Below are 21,405 nucleotides of genomic sequence, written 5' to 3' on the forward strand. Positions count from 1 at the left end.
ACATCCACGCACGCAAATATACATACCTACACAGCTTTCCATGGTTTACCCCAGACGCTTCACATGCCTTGATTCAATCCACTGACAGCACGTCAACCCCGGTATACCACATCGCTCCAATTCTCTCTATTCCTTGCCCTCCTTTCACCCTCCTGCATGTTCAGGCCCCGATCACACAAAATCTTTTTCACTCCATCTTTCCACCTCCAATTTGGTCTCCCTCTTCTCCTCGTTCCCTCCACCTCTGACACATATATCCTCTTGGTCAATCTTTCCTCACTCATTCTCTCCATGTGCCCAAACCACTTCAAAACACCCTCTTCTGCTCTCTCAACCACGCTCTTTTTATTTCCACACATCTCTCTTACCCTTACGTTACTCACTCGATCAAACTACCTCACACCACACATTGTCCTCAAACATCTCATTTCCAGCACATTCATCCTCCTGTGCACAACTCTGTCCATAGCCCACGCCTCGCAACCATACAACATTGTTGGAACCACTATTCCTTCAAACATACCCATTTTTGCTTTCCGAGGTAATGTTCTCGACTTCCACACATTCTTCAAGGCTCCCAGAATTTACGCCCCCTCCCCCACCCTATGATCCACTTCCGCTTCCATGGTTCCATCCGCTGCCAGATCCACTCCCAGATATCTAAAACACTTCACTACCTCCAGTTTTTCTCCATTCAAACTCACCTCCCAATTGACTTGACCCTCAACCCTACTGTACCTAATAACCTTGCTCTTATTCACATTTACTCTTAACTTTCTTCTTCCACACACTTTACCAAACTCAGTCACCAGCTTCTGCAGTTTCTCACATGAATCAGCCACCAGCGCTGTATCATCAGCGAACAACAACTGACTCACTTTCCAAGCTCTCTCATCCCCAACAGACTTCATACTTGCCCCTCTTTCCAAAACTCTTGCATTTACCTCCCTAACAACCCCATCCATAAACAAATTAAACAACCATGGAGACATCACACACCCCTGCTGCAAACCTACATTCACTGAGAACCAATCACTTTCCTCTCTTCCTACACGTACATATGCCTTACATCCTCGATTAAAACTTTTCACTGCTTCTAACAACTTTCCTCCCACACCATATATTCTTAATACCTTCCACAGAGCATCTCTATCAACTCTATCATATGCCTTCTCCAGATCCATAAATGCTACATACAAATCCATTTGCTTTTCTAAGTATTTCTCACATACATTCTTCAAAGCAAACACCTGATCCACACATCCTCTACCACTTCTGAAACCACACTGCTCTTCCCCAATCTGATGCTCTGTACATGCCTTCACCCTCTCAATCAATACCCTCCCATATAATTTACCAGGAATACTCAACAAACTTGTACCTCTGTAATTTGAGCACTCACTCTTATCCCCTTTGCCTTTGTACAATGGCACTATGCACGCATTCCGCCAATCCTCAGGCACCTCACCATGAGTCATACATACATTAAATAACCTTACCAACCAGTCAGCAATACAGTCACCCCCTTTTTTAATAAATTCCACTGTAATACCTTTCTTCTTTCATACTATTCACCATTTCCCGCGTCAGCGAGGTAGCGTTAAGAACAGAGGACTGGGCCTCTGAGGAAACATCCTCATCCAGCCCCCTTCTCTGTTCCTTCCTTTGGAAAAAAAAAAAAAAAAAAAAAGAGAGGGGAGGATTTCCACCCCCCGTATGAGAGATGTGTAGTAGCAAAAAAATTACGGTTGAGAGAGCAGAAGATGGCATGCTGAAATGGTATGGACATAGGGAGAGAATGAATTAGGAAAGGTTGACAGAAAGGATATATGTGTCAGAAGTGGAGGGAAAAAGGAGAGTGGGGAGACCGTTTGCTTTATTCTATATCACCTTTTGCCATTGTACATTCATTCTCTCATTGTATTTCTTCACAGTTCTCTTTTCCAAGCACACTTACTCTCATCACTCTCTTTGCCCCAACACTGCTTCCTCTTTTTCAAAACCTCTGCAAATCTTTACATTTGCCTCCACAAGATACTGAATTAGACAACCCACCAGCTGCCCCCATCTCTTTTACATGCCTTCTAGACTACCTTCTTCGCTTGGAGAAATTTCTGGCTAACGGTGATATATAAAGAAGTTATAAATTTGAGTCTTTCATCAACCAAGAAGATTAGATGTTGTTATTGGCTTTTTTAAAGCAGTGTTTTTGGATTAGAATGCTCAGTCTGTTGTAGATTTTCCCTTGAAAGACTGCCTAGTCAAATTGGACCTGGAGATTTTTTGACTTTTATATTGTTTAATTTATCCCCCTTCATATCTTAGAAGTCTTACTCAAAATCTCCACAGATGTTTGTGCTTTATGTGAAACATTCCCTCATCTTCAAAGTGCTTTCTTGGATTGGAGTTCATTGGGACAAGCCTTAAAATAGCTTTGAATTCTCTACAGAGATATTTCATTCACACTCTAAGCAACAGTATACTCAGAGCTGTGACATTCCTTATCCTCATGTGCACCTGCCCTGAGCCCATTCAAAAGGTTAATTGATGTAGATCCTCTAGAACCATGAATCTTAAGAAATTCTCTTTAATTGAATGTATTTGAAGGGAGCTGCATTGGGAGCTGCTTGATTAGACAGCATGTTCAAGATATTGTCAATCCTGACATTGGAGGTGATTGTAGGTGTTATATCTTTGCTTCTTACTCCTCTTAGAAGTAAAAGCTTTGTGATTCTAACCCCACCTCTTCCATTGGCAGAAATGCCCTTTTGATGCAGCTATTTCAGAGAAATCAAGCTGGGTCTTCAGGAATTATTTTTTCCAAAATGTCTCCTTTTTATTCTAGGGTTGACTAGCACTTTGAGATTTCTGCAAATTCAGCAAGTGAGCATATTTGCTGTTAAAAGAAGGCTACGGTGGCATTAAAATTCTGTCACCCCCGTTATGGAAAATATTTAGGCAACCCCAGTTCATCTTCCACAGAATTACACCATAGACTTGTAAAGCAAGGACTGATAGATTTTGCAGTGGGACTAGATTTGATCAATTAATTTATTTTGGACCCCAAAAGGAATCAGACACAAAAAGAATTAGGTGGGCTTTGTCCTAGCTAAATTATTCAGATCCTGAAATGCAGGTTCAAGTAGCTGCTCTACAGAGCGTTCACCAGACCTTTCAGTAAAACAACTTGACATTAGCCTAGACTTAATAGATTTTGCAGTGGGACTAGATTTGATCAATTAATTTACTTTGGACCCAAAAAAGAATCAAACACAAAAACAATTAGGTGGGCTTTGTCCTAGCTAAATTATTCAGATCCTGAAATGCAGGTTCGAGTGACTGCTCTACAGAGCATTCACCAGACCTTTCAGTAAAACAACTTGACATTAGCCTAGACTTAAAGGATGCTTAGTGACATACTCTGGTTTACCTTAGAGTAAGAAATTTTTTTACATTTACTTTTGCACCCAAGGTCTGACATTTCAAGGTAATGCCCTTTAGCTTCTTCTTAGCCCTACAAATTAAGAGAGTAGGAATGTACTAGACTGGACCTTTGAGTTTTGAGCACATTGCAAGAAGTGGGTTCAGTAGTAACCAGTACAAGACCTTCATTTCCAATCAGAGCTCTATATGGATAGATGGATATTTTCAGGCAAATGTCTGTCTTCCCAGGGACAAAGCCCTGGACATCCCATTTACTACATTGGCTGTAAGGCCCCACACCTTGGTGTCTCAGTGGTAATTGATTTAGTTTTTGGGAAGTTCAGTCTTACAGGCCTGTGCAGTAACATGTTGAAGTGCAAGCCAAAAATATTATGTTTTGGATAGACAGATTATTTCTGCAGTAAATTTAAGAATTTTGTCCTCAAAACTTTTCAGACCTTACTTTGGTGGACTAACATAAACATTCTCCAAAAGCCATACCATTGAGAGCCCAAGTTCATCTCTGGTGGCCTGGGTTGATACACTTATCAAGGATAAGACATTCTTTTCCAGAGGATCATGAACAAAAAATTAACTACTGGTTCCATGGTTTTCATTTCTTAGGATATCCTGAATCAGAATTTTATTTCTGACAGAAATTTTGCTGTTGCTGTCTGATGCCTGATGAACAGAGATTCAAGCAAGTTTGCACCCTCGTTTGTTTAGAGTAGAAAAAAAAGGCTATTTCTTGATAATGCTCATAGACCTTTTTCCTCTGAGCATCTTATTTTCAATGAATGTGCAAGGTCTCCACTGACAGTGCATCAAGATCAGGGACAGTACCAGTGTAATTGCGTATTGGTGCAGATGCTTTCAGTGAGAATTTTTCCCAAGGAGTGGCACTCCAGGTGGGTCTCTTTCCAACAAGGTTACTATGTTACTAGTACCATATGTCTCTACCGTTTTCAACATGAGGGCAGTTGCATCAGATTCTTTTGTGCTTGTTTAGAATTGTTGCAACCGGATGGAAAACATTTTTCACAGATGGTTTGTTTTTTCAGGGTTTAGTAATTGTTACATATGATTAGAACATATGATTACATATGATTAGACATTGAAGCTTATTCTTTCATTGAAATGTGAACAAAGGGAGTTTTTTTTCAAAGTGATAGAGATGGAAAGCAAAAAGGTGTTTTTTTCATAAATGTACTGGAAAAGTTGAGGTCCAGATAAATTTTTGGTCTGTCAAGGCTTTATTATGGCGGATGACCAACTACCTACCCTCATGTATCCAAGATATGGTTGTACTTTGTGTAATGAAGAAAATTGAGAAACATCATAAGCCAATATTCCTGTTTCATGATAAGAGAAGTGGACCAGGCAGTATGATACAGTGGTTAAATTGATGAAAACTACTATTGACGTTTGTGTAAATGAATTATACATTTCCCTTTTCCATAGCCAGAGGTTGAACCATTATGTGACATTCATTTTTCATTTCATTTCAAGCTAGAAGTTTCAGTTTTCAAAATTATTTCTTACATTGTTCATATGTATATATATCTATATATGTGTGTGTGTGTGTGTATGTATGTATATATATATATATATATATATATATATATATATATATATATATATATATATATATATATATTATCCCTGGGGATAGGGGATTAAGAATACTTTCCACGTATTCCCTGCGTGTCGTAGAAGGCGACTAAAAGGGAAGGGAGCGGGGGGCTGGAAATCCTCCCCTCTCGTTTTTTTTTTTTTTGTTTTTTTTTAATTTTCCAAAAGAAGGAACAGAGGGGGCCAGGTGAGGATATTCCAAAAAAGGCCCAGTCCTCTGTTCTTAGCGCTACCTCGCTAACGTGGGAAATGGCGAAGTTTGAAGAAAAAAATATATATATATATATGTATATATATATATATCCTTCTTTTGGAAAAATTAAAAAAAAAAAAAAAACGAGAGGGGAGGATTTCCAGCCCCCCGCTCCCTTCCCTTTTAGTCGCCTTCTACGACACGCAGGGAATACGTGGGAAGTATTCTTTCTCCCCTATCCCCAGGGAATATATTAAGCATATATATATATATATAATATATATATATATATATATATATATATATATATATATATATATATATATATATATATATATATATATATATATATATATATATATATATATATATATATATATATATATATAATGGATTTGTATGTAGCATTTATGGATCTGGAGAAGGCATATGATAGAGTTGATAGAGATGCTCTGTGGAAGGTATTGAGAATATATGGTGTGGGAGGAAAGTTGTTAGAAGCAGTGAAAAGTTTTTATCGAGGATGTAAGGCATGTGTACGTGTAGGAAGAGAGGAAAGTGATTGGTTCTCAGTGAATGTAGGTTTGCGGCAGGGGTGTGTGATGTCTCCATGGTTGTTTAATTTGTTTATGGATGGGGTTGTTAGGGAGGTAAATGCAAGAGTCTTGGAAAGAGGGGCAAGTATGAAGTCTGTTGGGGATGAGAGAGCTTGGGAAGTGAGTCAGTTGTTGTTCGCTGATGATACAGCGCTGGTGGCTGATTCATGTGAGAAACTGCAGAAGCTGGTGACTGAGTTTGGTAAAGTGTGTGGAAGAAGAAAGTTAAGAGTAAATGTGAATAAGAGCAAGGTTATTAGGTACAGTAGGGTTGAGGGTCAAGTCAATTGGGAGGTGAGTTTGAATGGAGAAAAACTGGAGGAAGTGAAGTGTTTTAGATATCTGGGAGTGGATCTGGCAGCGGATGGAACCATGGAAGCGGAAGTGGATCATAGGGTGGGGGAGGGGGCGAAAATTCTGGGGGCCTTGAAGAATGTGTGGAAGTCGAGAACATTATCTCGGAAAGCAAAAATGGGTATGTTTGAAGGAATAGTGGTTCTAACAATGTTGTATGGTTGCGAGGCGTGGGCTATGGATAGAGTTGTGCGCAGGAGGATGGATGTGCTGGAAATGAGATGTTTGAGGACAATGTGTGGTGTGAGGTGGTTTGATCGAGTGAGTAACGTAAGGGTAAGAGAGATGTGTGGAAATAAAAAGAGCGTGGTTGAGAGAGCAGAAGAGGGTGTTTTGAAGTGGTTTGGGCACATGGAGAGGATGAGTGAGGAAAGATTGACCAAGAAAATATATGTGTCGGAGGTGGAGGGAGCAAGGAGAAGAGGGAGACCAAATTGGAGGTGGAAAGATGGAGTGAAAAAGATTTTGTGTGATCGGGGCCTGAACATGCAGGAGGGTGAAAGGAGGGCAAGGAATAGAGTGAATTGGAGCGATGTGGTATACCGGGGTTGACGTGCTGTCAGTGGATTGAATCAAGGCATGTGAAGCGTCTGGGGTAAACCATGGAAAGCTGTGTAGGTATGTATATTTGCGTGTGTGGACGTATGTATATACATGTGTATGGGGGGGGGTTGGGCCATTTCTTTCGTCTGTTTCCTTGCGCTACCTCGCAAACGCGGGAGACAGCGACAAAGTATTAAAAAAAAAAAAAAAAAATATATATATATATATATATATATATATATATATATATATATATATATATATATAACAAAGATGAGCAAAGAAAGACTGACTAAGAGGATCTAAATATTAAAAGTAGATGAAACAAATGGGAATAGGGAGACCTAGAAGGAGATGAAAGGAATGACTGAAGGAGGCTTTGGGGTACTGGGGCATAAACATTCAGGAAAATGAAGGGCATGCATAGGATAGAATGAACTGGATTCATGTGAAATATAGGATCAACAAGATGGTAATGGACTGATCCAGAGCATATGAAGCAATCTAAAAGACCTGGTTGTGGATGGTAAGTGCTGGTTTCAGTAAATCATACTTGACAGCTGGAGAGTGGAGATGTGTAAGTGAGGCCAGTATTATCACGTTCCTGATGTTTCCTATACAAAGTTGGAAAAAGCAATTACATATGAAAAAAAAAATCTAAAATGTTGTTATCTACTAAAAAACTCTTTACATTTGTATGTTGTTATTAAGGTACTGAATGGTAGAAGAAGCTGAATCCTCACAACGACTTGCTTTCTGAGTACTGTGTCCAAGAGCATTTCATTTTCCAAAAGAAGGAACAGAGAAGAGGGCCAGGTGAGGATATTCCCTCAAAGGCCCAGTCCTCTGTTCTTAACGCTACCTCGCTATCGCGGGAAATAGCGAATAGTATGAGAAAAAAAAAAAAATATATATATATATATATATATATATATATATATATATATATATAAAAGTGTGTGGAAGAAGAAAGTTAAGAGTAAATGTGAATAAGAGCAAGGTTATTAGGTATAGTAGGGTTGAGGGTCAAGTCAATTGGGAGGTGAGTTTGAATGGAGAAAAACTGGAGGAAGTGAAGTGTTTTAGATATCTGGGAGTGGATCTGGCAGCGGATGGAACCATTGAAGCGGAAGTGGATCATAGGGTGGGGGAGGGGGCGAAAATCCTGGGGGCCTTGAAGAATGTGTGGAAGTCGAGAACATTACCTCGGAAAGCAAAAATGGGTATGTTTGAAGGAATAGTGGTTCCAACAATGTTGTATGGTTGCGAGGCGTGGGCTATGGATAGAGTTGTGCGCAGGAGGATGGATGTGCTGGAAATGAGATATTTGAGGACAATGTGTGGTGTGAGGTGGTTTGATCGAGTGAGTAACGTAAGGGTAAGAGAGATGTGTGGAAATAAAAAGAGCGTGGTTGAGAGAGCAGAAGAGGGTGTTTTGAAGTGGTTTGGGCACATGGAGAGGATGAGTGAGGAAAGATTGACCAAGAGGATATATGTGTCGGAGGTGGAGGGAACAAGGAGAAGAGGGAGACCAAATTGGAGGTGGAAAGATGGAGTGAAAAAGATTTTGTGTGATCGGGGCCTGAACATGCAGGAGGGTGAAAGGAGGGCAAGGAATAGAGTGAATTGGAGCGATGTGGTATACCGGGGTTGACGTGCTGTCAGTGGATTGAATCAAGGCATGAGAAGCGTCTGGGGTAAACCATGGAAAGCTGTGTAGGTATGTATATTTGCGTGTGTGGACGTATGTATATACATGTGTATGGGGGGGGGTTGGGCCATTTCTTTTGTCTGTTTCCTTGCGCTACCTCGCAAACGCGGGAGACAGCGACAAAGGATAATAAAAAAAAAATATATATATATTTTATCCCTACATACAAATCCATTTGCTTTTCTAAGTATTTCTCACATACATTCTTCAAAGCAAACACCTGATCCACACATCCTCTACCACTTCTGAAACCACACTGCTCTTCCCCAATCTGATGCTCTGTACATGCCTTCACCCTCTCAATCAATACCCTCCCATATAATTTACCAGGAATACTCAACAAACTTATACCTCTGTAATTTGAGCACTCACTCTTATCCCCTTTGCCTTTGTACAATGGCATTATGCACGCATTCCGCCAATATATATATATATATATATATATATATATATATACACATTTTCCCTGGGGATAGGGGAGGAAGAATACTTCCCACGTATTCCCTGCGTGTCGTAGAAGGCGACTAAAAGGGGAGGGAGCGGGGGGCTGCAAATCCTCCCCTCTCGTTTTTTTTTAATTTTCCAAAAGAAGGAACAGAGAATTGGGCCAGGTGAGGGTATTCCCTCAAAGGCCCAGTCCTCTGTTCTGAACGCTACCTCGCTAATGCGGGAAATGGCGAATAGTTTGAAAAAAGAAATATATATATATATATATATATATATATATATATATATATATATATATATATATATATATATATATTTTCTTTTTCCTTCAAACTATATATATATATATATATATATATATATATATATATATATATATATATATATGCGCCCTTCACTGAAGTTCCCATTTGCTCCCTTGTCTTACGCACTTTATTTACCTCCTTCCAGAACATCTTTTTATTATCCCTAAAATTTAATGATACTCTCACACCCCAACTCTCATTTGCCCTTTTTTTTACCTCTTGCACCTTTCTCTTGACCTCCTGTCTCTTTCTTTTATACATCTCCCACTCAATTTCATTTTTTCCCTGCAAAAATCGTCCAAATGGGGAGGTGATAACAAGTAGTGGGGATGTGAGAAGGAGATGGAGTGAGTATTTTGAAGGTTTGTTGAATGTGTTTGATGATAGAGTGGCAGATATAGGGTGTTTTGGTCGAGGTGGTGTGCAAAGTGAGAGGGTTAGGGAAAATGATTTGGTAAACAGAGAAGAGGTAGTAAAAGCTTTGCGGAAGATGAAAGCTGGTAAGGCAGCAGGTTTGGATGGTATTGCAGTGGAATTTATTAAAAAAGGGGGTGACTGTATTGTTGACTGGTTGGTAAGGTTATTTAATGTATGTATGACTCATGGTGAGGTGCCTGAGGATTGGCGGAATGCGTGCATAGTGCCATTGTACAAAGGCAAAGGGGATAAGAGTGAGTGCTCAAATTACAGAGGTATAAGTTTGTTGAGTATTCCTGGTAAATTATATGGGAGGATATTGATTGAGAGGGTGAAGGCATGTACAGAGCATCAGATTGGGGAAGAGCAGTGTGGTTTCAGAAGTGGTAGAGGATGTGTGGATCAGGTGTTTGCTTTGAAGAATGTATGTGAGAAATACTTAGAAAAGCAAATGGATTTGTATGTAGCATTTATGGATCTGGAGAAGGCATATGATAGAGTTGATAGAGATGCTCTGTGGAAGGTATTAAGAATATATGGTGTGGGAGGCAAGTTGTTAGAAGCAGTGAAAAGTTTTTATCGAGGATGTAAGGCATGTGTACGTGTAGGAAGAGAGGAAAGTGATTGGTTCTCAGTGAATGTAGGTTTGCGGCAGGGGTGTGTGATGTCTCCATGGTTGTTTAATTTGTTTATGGATGGGGTGGTTAGGGAGGTGAATGCAAGAGTTTTGGAAAGAGGGGCAAGTATGAAGTCTGTTGGGGATGAGAGAGCTTGGGAAGTGAGTCAGTTGTTGTTCGCTGATGATACAGCGCTGGTGGCTGATTCATGTGAGAAACTGCAGAAGCTGGTGACTGAGTTTGGTAAAGTGTGTGAAAGAAGAAAGTTAAGAGTAAATGTGAATAAGAGCAAGGTTATTAGGTACAGTAGGGTTGAGGGTCAAGTCAATTGGGAGGTGAGTTTGAATGGAGAAAAACTGGAGGAAGTGAAGTGTTTTAGATATCTGGGAGTGGATCTGGCAGCGGATGGAACCATGGAAGCGGAAGTGGATCATAGGGTGGGGGAGGGGGCGAAAATTCTGAGAGCCTTGAAGAATGTGTGGAAGTCGAGAACATTATCTCGGAAAGCAAAAATGGGTATGTTTGAAGGAATAGTGGTTCCAACAATGTTGTATGGTTGCGAGGTGTGGGCTATGGATAGAGTTGTGCGCAGGAGGATGGATGTGCTGGAAATGAGATGTTTGAGGGCAATGTGTGGTGTGAGGTGGTTTGATCGAGTAAGTAACGTAAGGGTAAGAGAGATGTGTGGAAATAAAAAGAGCGTGGTTGAGAGAGCAGAAGAGGGTGTTTTGAAATGGTTCAGGCACATGGAGAGGATGAGTGAGGAAAGATTGACCAAGAGAATATATGTGTCGGAGGTGGAGGGAACAAGGAGAAGAGGGAGACCAAATTGGAGGTGGAAAGATGGAGTGAAAAAGATTTTGTGTGATCGGGGCCTGAACATGCAGGAGGGTGAAAGGAGGGCAAGGAATAGAGTGAATTGGAGCGATGTGGTATACCGGGGTTGACGTGCTGTCAGTGGATTGAAGCAGGGCATGTGAAGCGTCTGGGGTAAACCATGGAAAACTGTGTAGGTATGTATATTTGCGTGTGTGGACGTATGTATATACATGTGTATGGGGGGGGTTGGGCCATTTCTTTTGTCTGTTTCCTTGCGCTACCTCACAAACGCGGGAGACAGCGACAAAGTATAATAAAAAAAAAAAAATATATATATATATTATTTATTTTATTTATTTTGCTTTGTCGCTGTCTCCCACGTTTGCAAGGTAGCGCAAGGAAACAGACGAAAGAAATGGCACAACCCACCCCCATACACAATGTACACACATACACGTCCACACACGCAAATATACATACCTATACATCTCAATGCACACATATATATACACACACAGACACATACATATATACCCATCCACACAATTCACACTGGATCTGGAGAAGGCATATGATAGAGTTGATAGAGATGCTCTGTGGAAGGTATTAAGAATATATGGTGTGGGAGGCAAGTTGTTAGAAGCAGTGAAAAGTTTTTATCGAGGATGTCAGGCATGTGTATGTGTAGGAAGAGAGGAAAGTGATTGGTTCTCAGTGAATGTAGGTTTGCGGCACAGGTGTGTGATGTCTCCATGGTTGTTTAATTTGTTTATGGATGGGGTTGTTAGGGAGGTGAATGCAAGAGTTTTGGAAAGAGGGGCAAGTATGAAGTCTGTTGGGGATGAGAGAGCTTGGGAAGTGAGTCAGTTGTTGTTCGCTGATGATACAGCGCTGGTGGCTGAATCATGTGAGAAACTGCAGAAGCTGGTGACTGAGTTTGGTAAAGTGTGTGAAAGAAGAAAGTTAAGAGTAAATGTGAATAAGAGCAAGGTTATTAGGTACAGTAGTGTAGAGGGTCAAGTCAATTGGGAGGTAAGTTTGAATGGAGAAAAACTGGAGGAAGTAAAGTGTTTTAGATATCTGGGAGTGGATCTGGCAGCGGATGGAACCATTGAAGCGGAAGTGAATCATAGGGTGGGGGAGAGGGCGAAAATCCTGGGAGCCTTGAAGAATGTGTGGAAGTCGAGAACATTATCTCGGAAAGCAAAAATGGGTATGTTTGAAGGAATAGTGGTTCCAACAATGTTGTATGGTTGCGAGGCGTGGGCGATGGATAGAGTTGTGCGCAGGGGGATGGATGTGCTGGAAATGAGATGTTTGAGGACAATGTGTGGTGTGAGGTGGTTTGATCGAGTAAGTAACGTAAGAGTAAGAGAGATGTGTGTAAATAAAAAGAGCGTTGTTGAGAGAGCAGAAGAGGGTGTTTTGAAATGGTTTGGGCACATGGAGATAATGAGTGAGGAAAGATTGACCAAGAGAATATATGTGTCGGAGGTGGAGGGAACGAGGAGAAGTGGGAGACCAAATTGGAGGTGGAAAGATGGAGTGAAAAAGATTTTGTGTGATTGGGGCCTGAACATGCAGGAGGGTGAAAGGAGGGCAAGGAATAGAGTGAATTGGATCGATGTGGTATACCGGGGTTGACGTGCTGTCACTGGATTGAATCAGAGCATGTGAAGCGTCTGGGGTAAACCATGGAAAGCTGTGTAGGTGTGTATATTTGCGTGTGTGGGCGTGTGTATATGCATGTGTATGGGGTGGGTTGGGCCATTTCTTTCGTATGTTTCCTTGCTCTACCTCGCAAACGCAGGAGACCGAGAAAGCAGAAAAAAAAAATATTATCCCTGGGGATAGGGGTGAAAGAATTCTTCCCACACATTCCTCACGTGTTGTAGAAGGCGACTAGAAGGGGACGGGAGCGGGGGGCCAGAAATCCTCCCCTCCTTGTAATATCAATTTTCTAAAAAATGGGAAACAGAAGGAGTCACGCGGGGAGTGCTCATCCTCCTCGTAGACTCAGATTGGGGTGTATAAATGTGTGTGGATGTAACCAAGATGTGAAAAAAGGAGAGATAGGTAGTATGTTTGAGGAAAGGAACCTGGATATTTTGGCTCTGAGTGAAACAAAGCTCAAGGGTAAAGGGGAAGAGTGGTTTGGGAATGTCTTGGGAGTAAAGTCGGGGTTAGTGAGTGGACAAGAGCAAGGGAAGGAGTAGCAGTACTCCTGAAACAGGAGTTGTGGGAGTATGTGATCGAATGTAAGAAAGTAAATTCTCGATTAATGTGGGTAAAACTGAAAGTTGATGGAGAGAGATGGGTGATTATTGGTGCATATGCACCTGGGCATGAGAAGAAAGATCATGAGAGGCAAGTGTTTTGGGAGCAGCTGAATGAGTGTGTTAGTGGTTTTGATGCACGAGACCGGGTTATAGTGATGGGTGATTTGAATGCAAAGGTGAGTAATGTGGCAGTTGATGGAATAATTGGTATACATGGGGTGTTCAGTGTTGTAAATGTAAATGGTGAAGAGCTTGTAGATTTATGTGCTGAAAAAGGACTGGTGATTGGGAATACCTGGTTTAAAAAGCGAGATATACATATAAGTTTCTTGAGTATTCCTGGTAAATTATATGGGAGGGTATTGATTGAGAGGGTGAAGGCATGTACAGAGCATCAGATTGGGGAAGAGCAGTGTGGTTTCAGAAGTGGTAGAGGATGTGTGGATCAGGTGTTTGCTTTGAAGAATGTATGTGAGAAATACTTAGAAAAGCAAATGGATTTGTATGTAGCATTTATGGATCTGGAGAAGGCATATGATAGAGTTGATAGAGATGCTCTGTGGAAGGTATTAAGAATATATGGTGTGGGAGGAAAGTTGTTAGAAGCAGTGAAAAGTTTTTATCGAGGATGTAAGGCATGTGTACGTGTAGGAAGAGAGGAAAGTGATTGGTTCTCAGTGAATGTAGGTTTGCGGCAGGGGTGTGTGATGTCTCCATGGTTGTTTAATTTGTTTATGGATGGGGTTGTTAGGGAGGTAAATGCAAGAGTTTTGGAAAGAGGGGCAAGTATGAAGTCTGTTGGGGATGAGAGAGCTTGGGAAGTGAGTCAGTTGTTGTTCGCTGATGATACAGCGCTGGTGGCTGATTCATGTGAGAAACTGCAGAAGCTGGTGGCTGAGTTTGGTAAAGTGTGTGGAAGAAGAAAGTTAAGAGTAAATGTGAATAAGAGCAAGGTTATTAGGTACAGTAGGGTTGAGGGTCAAGTCAATTGGGAGGTGAGTTTGAATGGAGAAAAACTGGAGGAAGTGAAGTGTTTTAGATATCTGGGAGTGGATCTGGCAGCGGATGGAACCATGGAAGCGGAAGTGGATCATAGGGTGGGGGAGGGGGCGAAAATTCTGGGGGCCTTGAAGAATGTGTGGAAGTCGAGAACATTATCTCGGAAAGCAAAAATGGGTATGTTTGAAGGAATAGTGGTTCCAACAATGTTGTATGGTTGCGAGGCGTGGGCTATGGATAGAGTTGTGCGCAGGAGGATGGATGGCCTGGAAATGAGATGTTTGAGGACAATGTGTGGTGTGAGGTGGTTTGATCGAGTAAGTAACGTAAGGGTAAGAGAGATGTGTGGAAATAAATAGAGCATTGTTGAGAGAGCAGAAGAGGGTGTTTTGAAGTGGTTTGGGCACATGGAGAGAATGAGTGAGGAAAGATTGACCAAGAGGATATATGTGTCGGAGGTGGAGGGAACGAGGAGAAGAGGGTGACCAAATTGGAGGTGGAAAGATGGAGTGAAAAAGATTTTGTGTGATCGGGGCCTGAACATGCAGGAGGGTGAAAGGAGGGCAAGGAATAGAGTGAATTGGAGCGATGTGGTATACCGGGGTTGACGTGCTGTCAGTGGATTGAATCAGGGCATGTGAAGCGTCTGGGGTAAACCATGGAAAGCTGTGTGGGTATGTATATTTGCGTGTGTGGACGTATGTATATACATGTGTATTTGGGGGGGTTGGGTCATTTCTTTCGTCTGTTTCCTTGCGCTACCTCGCAAACGCGGGAGACAACGACATAGTATAATAATGTAAAAATAAATACATAGGTATACGTATGTAAGTAGGAGAGATGGCCAGAGAGCGTTATTGGATTACATGTTAATTGATAGGCGCGCGAAAGAGAGACTTTTGGATGTTAATGTGCTGAGAGGTGCAACTGGAGGGATGTCTGATCATTATCTTGTGGAGGCAAAGGTGAAGATTTGTATGGGTTTTCTGAAAAGAAGAGTGAATGTTGGGGTGAAGAGGGTGGTGAGAGTAAGTGAGCTTGGGAGGGAGACTTGTGTGAGGAAGTACCAGGAGAGACTGAGTACAGAATGGAAAAAGGTGAGAGCAATGGAAGTAAGGGAGTGGGGGAGGAATGGGATGTATTTGGGGAATCGGTGATGGATTGCGCAGAAGATGCTTGTGGCATGAGAAGCGTAGGAGGTGGGTTGATTAGAAAGGGTAGTGAGTGGTGGGATGAAGAAGTAAGATTATTAGTGAAAGAGAAGAGAGAGGCATTTGGATGATTTTTGCAGGGAAAAAATGAAATTGAGTGGGAGATGTATAAAAGAAAGAGACAGGAGGTTAAGAGAAAGGTGCAAGAGGTGAAAAAGAGGGCAAGTGAGAGTTGGGGTGAGAGAGTATCATTAAATTTTAGGGAGAATAAAAAGATGTTGTGGAAGGAGGTAAATAAAGTGCGTAAGACAAGGGAGCAAATGGGAACTTCATTAAAGGTCGCAAATGGGGAGGTGATAACAAGTAGTGGTGATGTGAGAAGGAGATGGAGTGAGTATTTTGAAGGTTTGTTGAATGTGTTTGATGATAGAGTGGCAGATATAGGGTGTTTTGGTCGAGGTGGTGTGCAAAGTGAGAGGGTTAGGGAAAATGATTTGGTAAACAGAGAAGAGGTAGTAAAAGCTTTGCGGAAGATGAAAGCTGGCAAGGCAGCAGGTTTGGATGGTATTGCAGTGGAATTTATCAAAAAAGGGGGTGACTGTATTGTTGACTGTTGGTAAGGTTATTTAATGTATGTATGACTCATGGTGAGGTGCCTGAGGATTGGCGGAATGCGTGCATAGTGCCATTGTACAAAGGCAAAGGGGATAAGAGTGAGTTCTCAAATTACAGAGGTATAAGTTTGTTGAGTATTCCTGGTAAATTATATGGGAGGGTATTGATTGAGAGGGTGAAGGCATGTACAGAGCATCAGATTGGGGAAGAGCAGTGTGGTTTCAGAAGTGGTTGAGGATGTGTGGATCAGGTGTTTGCTTTGAAGAATGTATGTGAGAAATACTTAGAAAAGCAAATGGATCTGTATGTAGCATTTATGGATGTGGAGAAGGCATATGATAGAGTTGGTAGAGATGCTCTGTGGAAGGTATTAAGAATATATGGTGTGGGAGGCAAGTTGTTAGAAGCAGTGAAAAGTTTTTATCGAGGATGTAAGGCATGTGGACGTGGAGGAAGAGAGGAAAGTGATTGGTTCTCAGTGAATGTAGGTTTGCGGCAGGGGTGTGTGATGTCTCCATGGTTGTTTAATTTGTTTATGGATGGGGTTGTTAGGGAGGTGAATGCAAGAGTTTTGGAAAGAGGGGCAAGTATGAAGTCTGTTGTGGATGAGAGAGCTTGGGAAGTGAGTCAGTTGTTGTTCGCTGATGATACAGCGCTGGTGGCTGATTCATGTGAGAAACTGCAGAAGCTGGTGACTGAGTTTGGTAAAGTGCGTGAAAGAAGAAAGTTAAGAGTAAATGTGAATAAGAGCAAGGTTATTAGGTACAGTAGGGTTGAGGGTTTAGTCAATTGGGAGGTAAGTTTGAATGGAGAAAAGCTGGAGGAAGTAAAGTGTTTTAGATATCTGGGAGTTTATCTGGCAGCGGATGGAACCATGGAAGCGGAAGTGAATCATAGGGTGGGGGAGGGGGCAAAAATCCTGGGAGCCTTGAAGAATGTGTGGAAGTCGAGAACATTATCTCGGAAAGCAAAAATGGGTATGTTTGAAGGAATAGTGGTTCCAACAATGTTGTATGGTTGCAAGGCGTGGGCTATGGATAGAGTTGTGCGCAGGAGGGTGGATGTGCTGGAAATGAGATGTTTGAGGACATTGTTTGGTGTGAGGTGGTTTGATCGAGTAAGTAATGTAAGGGTAAGAGAGATGTGTGGAAATAAAAAGAGCGTGGTTGAGAAAGCAGAAGAAATGGTTTTGAAATGGTTTGGGCACATGGAGAGAATGAGTGAGGAAAGATTGACCAAGAGGATATATGTGTCGGAGGTGGAGGGAACGAGGAGAAGTGGGAGACCAAATTGGAGGTGGAAAGATGGAGTGAAAAAGATTTTGTGTGATCGGGGCCTGAGCATGCAGGAGGGTGAAAGGCGGGCAAGGAATAGAGTGAATTGGATCGATGTGGTATACTGGGGTTGACGCGCTGCCAGTGGATTGAATCAGGGCATGTGAAGCGTCTGGGGTAAACCATTGAAAGTTGTGTGGGGCCTGGATGTGGAAAGGGAGCTGTGGTTTTGGGCATTATTGCATGACAGCTAGAGACAGTGTGAACGAATGGGGCCTTTGTTGTCTTTTCCTAGCGCTACCTTGCACACATGAGGGGGGAGGGGGATGGTATTCCATTTGTGGCGAGGTGGCGATGGGAATGAATAAAGGCAGACAGTGTGAATTGTGTGCATGGGTATATATGTATGTGTCTGTGTGTGTATATATATGTGTACATTGAGATGTATAGGTATGTATATTTGCGTGTGTGGACGTGTATGTATATACATTGTGTATGGGGTGGGTTGGGCCATTTCTTTCGTCTGTTTCCTTGTGTTACCTCGCAAACGCGGGAGACAGCGAAAAAAAAAAAGATTAGAACATATAACATTATAGGGACACCCCTCTTCAGTTATATTATACTCATTGGTTGATACCTCAGATTTTTTTTTTTACATCACCCCAACCCTAATAGCACTGGGTTCTGGAGCCTGTCAGTATGTTTTTTCTTTTACCTCTTTTCAGTCAGAGGTTTTGAAAAACTTCTCAAGATATACCATTCATCTGGAAAGCCCTTAGTCCTTCCTCAAAAAATCTGATTACTCAGACGTGACAGAAACTTTATAACGGAGTTCCTATGTAGTCCTTTTCTTATGATGTGTAAGAGTGCTATTCATGAAGACCTCATGGATATTATCACAAACTAGGCCCTTGTGCAGTAAACTTCTCTGATGATCTTGAAGATACTTTTGTTTCTTTCCTCCTGCAATTCAAGTGGGACCTTTCAAAAGTCATAGGCATTTTAGTCTGAAAGATTTATTGGCAGTAAACCTCTTAAGTGTATCATTATGAAAACTAATGTTATTATGGTACAAGAACAGTTTGCTTTTTGATAGCTTATGGGCTAAGTATAAAATTAAGTTTATGACTACCCCTATTTATCCTTACTTCTTGAAAGACTTCCTCAAGAGATTAATACTTTTTGTTCTGTGGTATCTCATTAGTGAAATATATGCGGTGATTGCATAAGGACAGTTTTCTTTTTTATGGTAATATATAGGCAAAGATAAACCAAACCCAAGATTCTTGGTTAAGTATGCAAATTTTAAGTCTGTAGATAGTGCTTCAGGCCCCAACTCATGGAAGACTTTCTCAAGAGATAAGCACCTTTTTCCTTTGTAAAGTTTTATATCATTTGGAAGAAGAGTTTTTCAAATAATTTATTTTTCCACCCAGCAATCTGTGAATCTCATTCAACTAGGAACATTTCTACTTAGATTAAGAAATTCATAATCCTAATTCAACCAGGTCTTTACATTATCTCCTAAGATATCTCCTAACCAGACATTGGAGGAAATTAACAGATATCTTTGGCATTCTTCATAGAAACTTAACATTGGAGTCAACCAACAGAAGAGGTTTTTTTGCATTCATCAGACACCTTCATAGAGTATTTTCTTTACCTGGATATGGTGAATCTACCCTGTAAGACCCAAAATTTCTCTTTTAGGATAGTCAGTTTCTGGTTTGCCTTTAAAGTTATATATTTCCATTTTTGGTGGTTATCCAATTACCTGGAAGTTTTAGCTTCAAGTCCTCCACTTTGTTTGGATATGTTTTCATTGCTTATGGGACAAACCAGCAGAGAAGAAAAATTTATGATCTGAAATTTGAAAACACCTTATCTGAGGTGTTGACCTGCAAGCAGTTTTCTGGTTTTCTTACCCCATTCTTGCCTTTCCCTCTCTTTTCATAGGACCTTTCTTTTTACCAGCAGTGACTGCTTTTAGACATTTGTGTGTGATCTGTGATGTCTGAGCTGCCTGGGAAATCAGTTCTTTGGAGTGAGTAGGTATGTTCCATCATCATTGTGGTAGATTGTGATTAATTGGAGGTGGGCCTGGAACAGATGATTTGCCACCATCAGAGGTTCGTGGTTAATAACAGATGTGAAGCTAGCAATGCTCCTCCAGTTTTGGAATGTTAAAAGATCCTAAACCTCCAAATATCCAACAGATATCACATTCCTTATGGGACTCTGCCATGAAGAGAAAAGTTTTTCAAACTGCAAAGCTTACACGTTTTAAGGTATAATTCATTTCTAGTAGTGTGAAAGTATTTGTGATGATTTAGAAAAATAAAAGTTCATACAGAATTAGTTAATGTATGAATGACTTGAAATGGCTGTTTTCTTTTGGTTCCAGATGCTGGCTATGAATCGTGGGGAACACCAGGGTGTACTTTCTGTGAAGATTGTCATCCCAGATAATACGTATGTCCACTTTTTCAATTTCTGCCAACAAAAGTGGTTAGGATTAGCTCCACCCCATTATTACCGAACACAGTTGGTCATGATGAGCACAGAAGACAGTTGGGAAAGACTTGGTGAGTACCAGGAAGGCTATTTAGGCATTATCTAAAAAATTCTTGATTGTGGAAAGGTACAGAGAACCTTCAAAAATTTGTAGCCAGAAAGCATAAGATTCCACAATTGTTTGTCTTTAGGTAAACATTTATGCAGTATAGTTTGAAACATTATTTCAGTTTGTGGGTCAAATGTCTTTTGTTAGTTAAAGAATACTTTCCAAGAGTACATCAGTGTATGATTTTTGATATTTGCATTCTTTCCAGCATATATCTTTCACTATCCATTTTTTTACGTTCATGTGTAAGCAGTATGGAGGAAGCAGTCCACTAAATTCATAAGAAGGTGGAGAGGGGATAGTCCATATGACAGTGTTTCTTTGGGACCAGTTTTATTTCCGGTTTCTTTAATGTTATTTATTTCTGAGGGATTTGTTGTTAGTTCACACAAATAACAAAGCACCAGAGGGGGTTTGAGTTACAAATAGTCACGCTTTTCAGCCATCATTATTGTGAGTTTATGGTTGACTTCAACTGTTTCACAGACTGTTGGCATGATGTCTGCAATACCTTGCTGGTGAAGTCTTGACATTTCTGTGCTTGTGTATTCAGGTGTTTCCCTGGAAAAGGTGAACTTACAGGCCTACAGTATGCAGATGAACTTAAGTTACATATTAAGAAAATGAAAATCTGGATTGTACTGTAGAACACATGCAATTCACTAGACGAGGCAAGGGGAATGATCGTATTTCATATAAAAAGTCATAGTTTTTTCGATGAAAGTAAAGCTATTGATGTCATCTATCTAGATTTGCAAAAAGCATTTGATGAGGTTTTACATCAAAGGTTATTTGCAAGAATTAAATAACGTGGTATTCTTGGTGTTGCACTTTGGTGGATGGAAAATTGATAGGCTGGTTGCAAACAAAGGGGTGTGAGTTGTGTTTGAAGGTTGAGCCTCAGAATGGTTAGATGTAACAGGTAGTGTGCTGCAAAGATCATGCATAATACTGGTACTATTAATGGGCTGCATTATATCAAGATTTGTTTATGATGTAAAGCTTGGAAATAAATCTGTAAATAAACTTGAACATCTGCAGCCTCAACATCTGGGCTCATAGGTGACAAGTGAATTTTGATATCAGTAAGTACAAAGGTTTCTATATCAGTAGTAAAAATGAAAAGGCAAGCTACTGTATGAATTTTGTTGAACTGCAAAAAGGTAAGGAAAAACACTTGGGCGTAAAACTCTGTGATGACCCAAAAGGAAGTAAATTTGAAAAAACAAACAAAATTCTACGATTCATAGGTATGGATTTCAAAATCAAGTTTCATAAAATCACTCTTACTCAAACAGTTCATTGGCATTGGTTCATGCCCATTATGAATATTGTGTTTAATTTTCATGACTCTACCTAAAAAACGAATAAACAGAATGGAGAGAGTGTGGCATTGAGCTACCATGA

At 40.8% G+C, this 21,405-nt stretch overlaps 1 protein-coding gene across 1 annotated transcript in view; it reads left to right on the top strand.

The window, feature by feature from the left end:
* LOC139748897 (S1 RNA-binding domain-containing protein 1-like) overlaps window positions 1-21,405 on the top strand; it is a 714,827-nt gene that overhangs the window by 220,391 nt on the left and 473,031 nt on the right. Inside the window, exon 5 of the mRNA XM_071662261.1 lies at window positions 19,780-19,960. Coding sequence (XP_071518362.1) covers window positions 19,780-19,960 — 181 coding nt within the window. The remainder of the gene's footprint in view (window positions 1-19,779; window positions 19,961-21,405) is intronic.

The sequence above is a fragment of the Panulirus ornatus genome, chromosome 6, assembly GCF_036320965.1.
Source record: "Panulirus ornatus isolate Po-2019 chromosome 6, ASM3632096v1, whole genome shotgun sequence".
Lineage (NCBI taxonomy): Eukaryota > Metazoa > Arthropoda > Malacostraca > Decapoda > Palinuridae > Panulirus > Panulirus ornatus.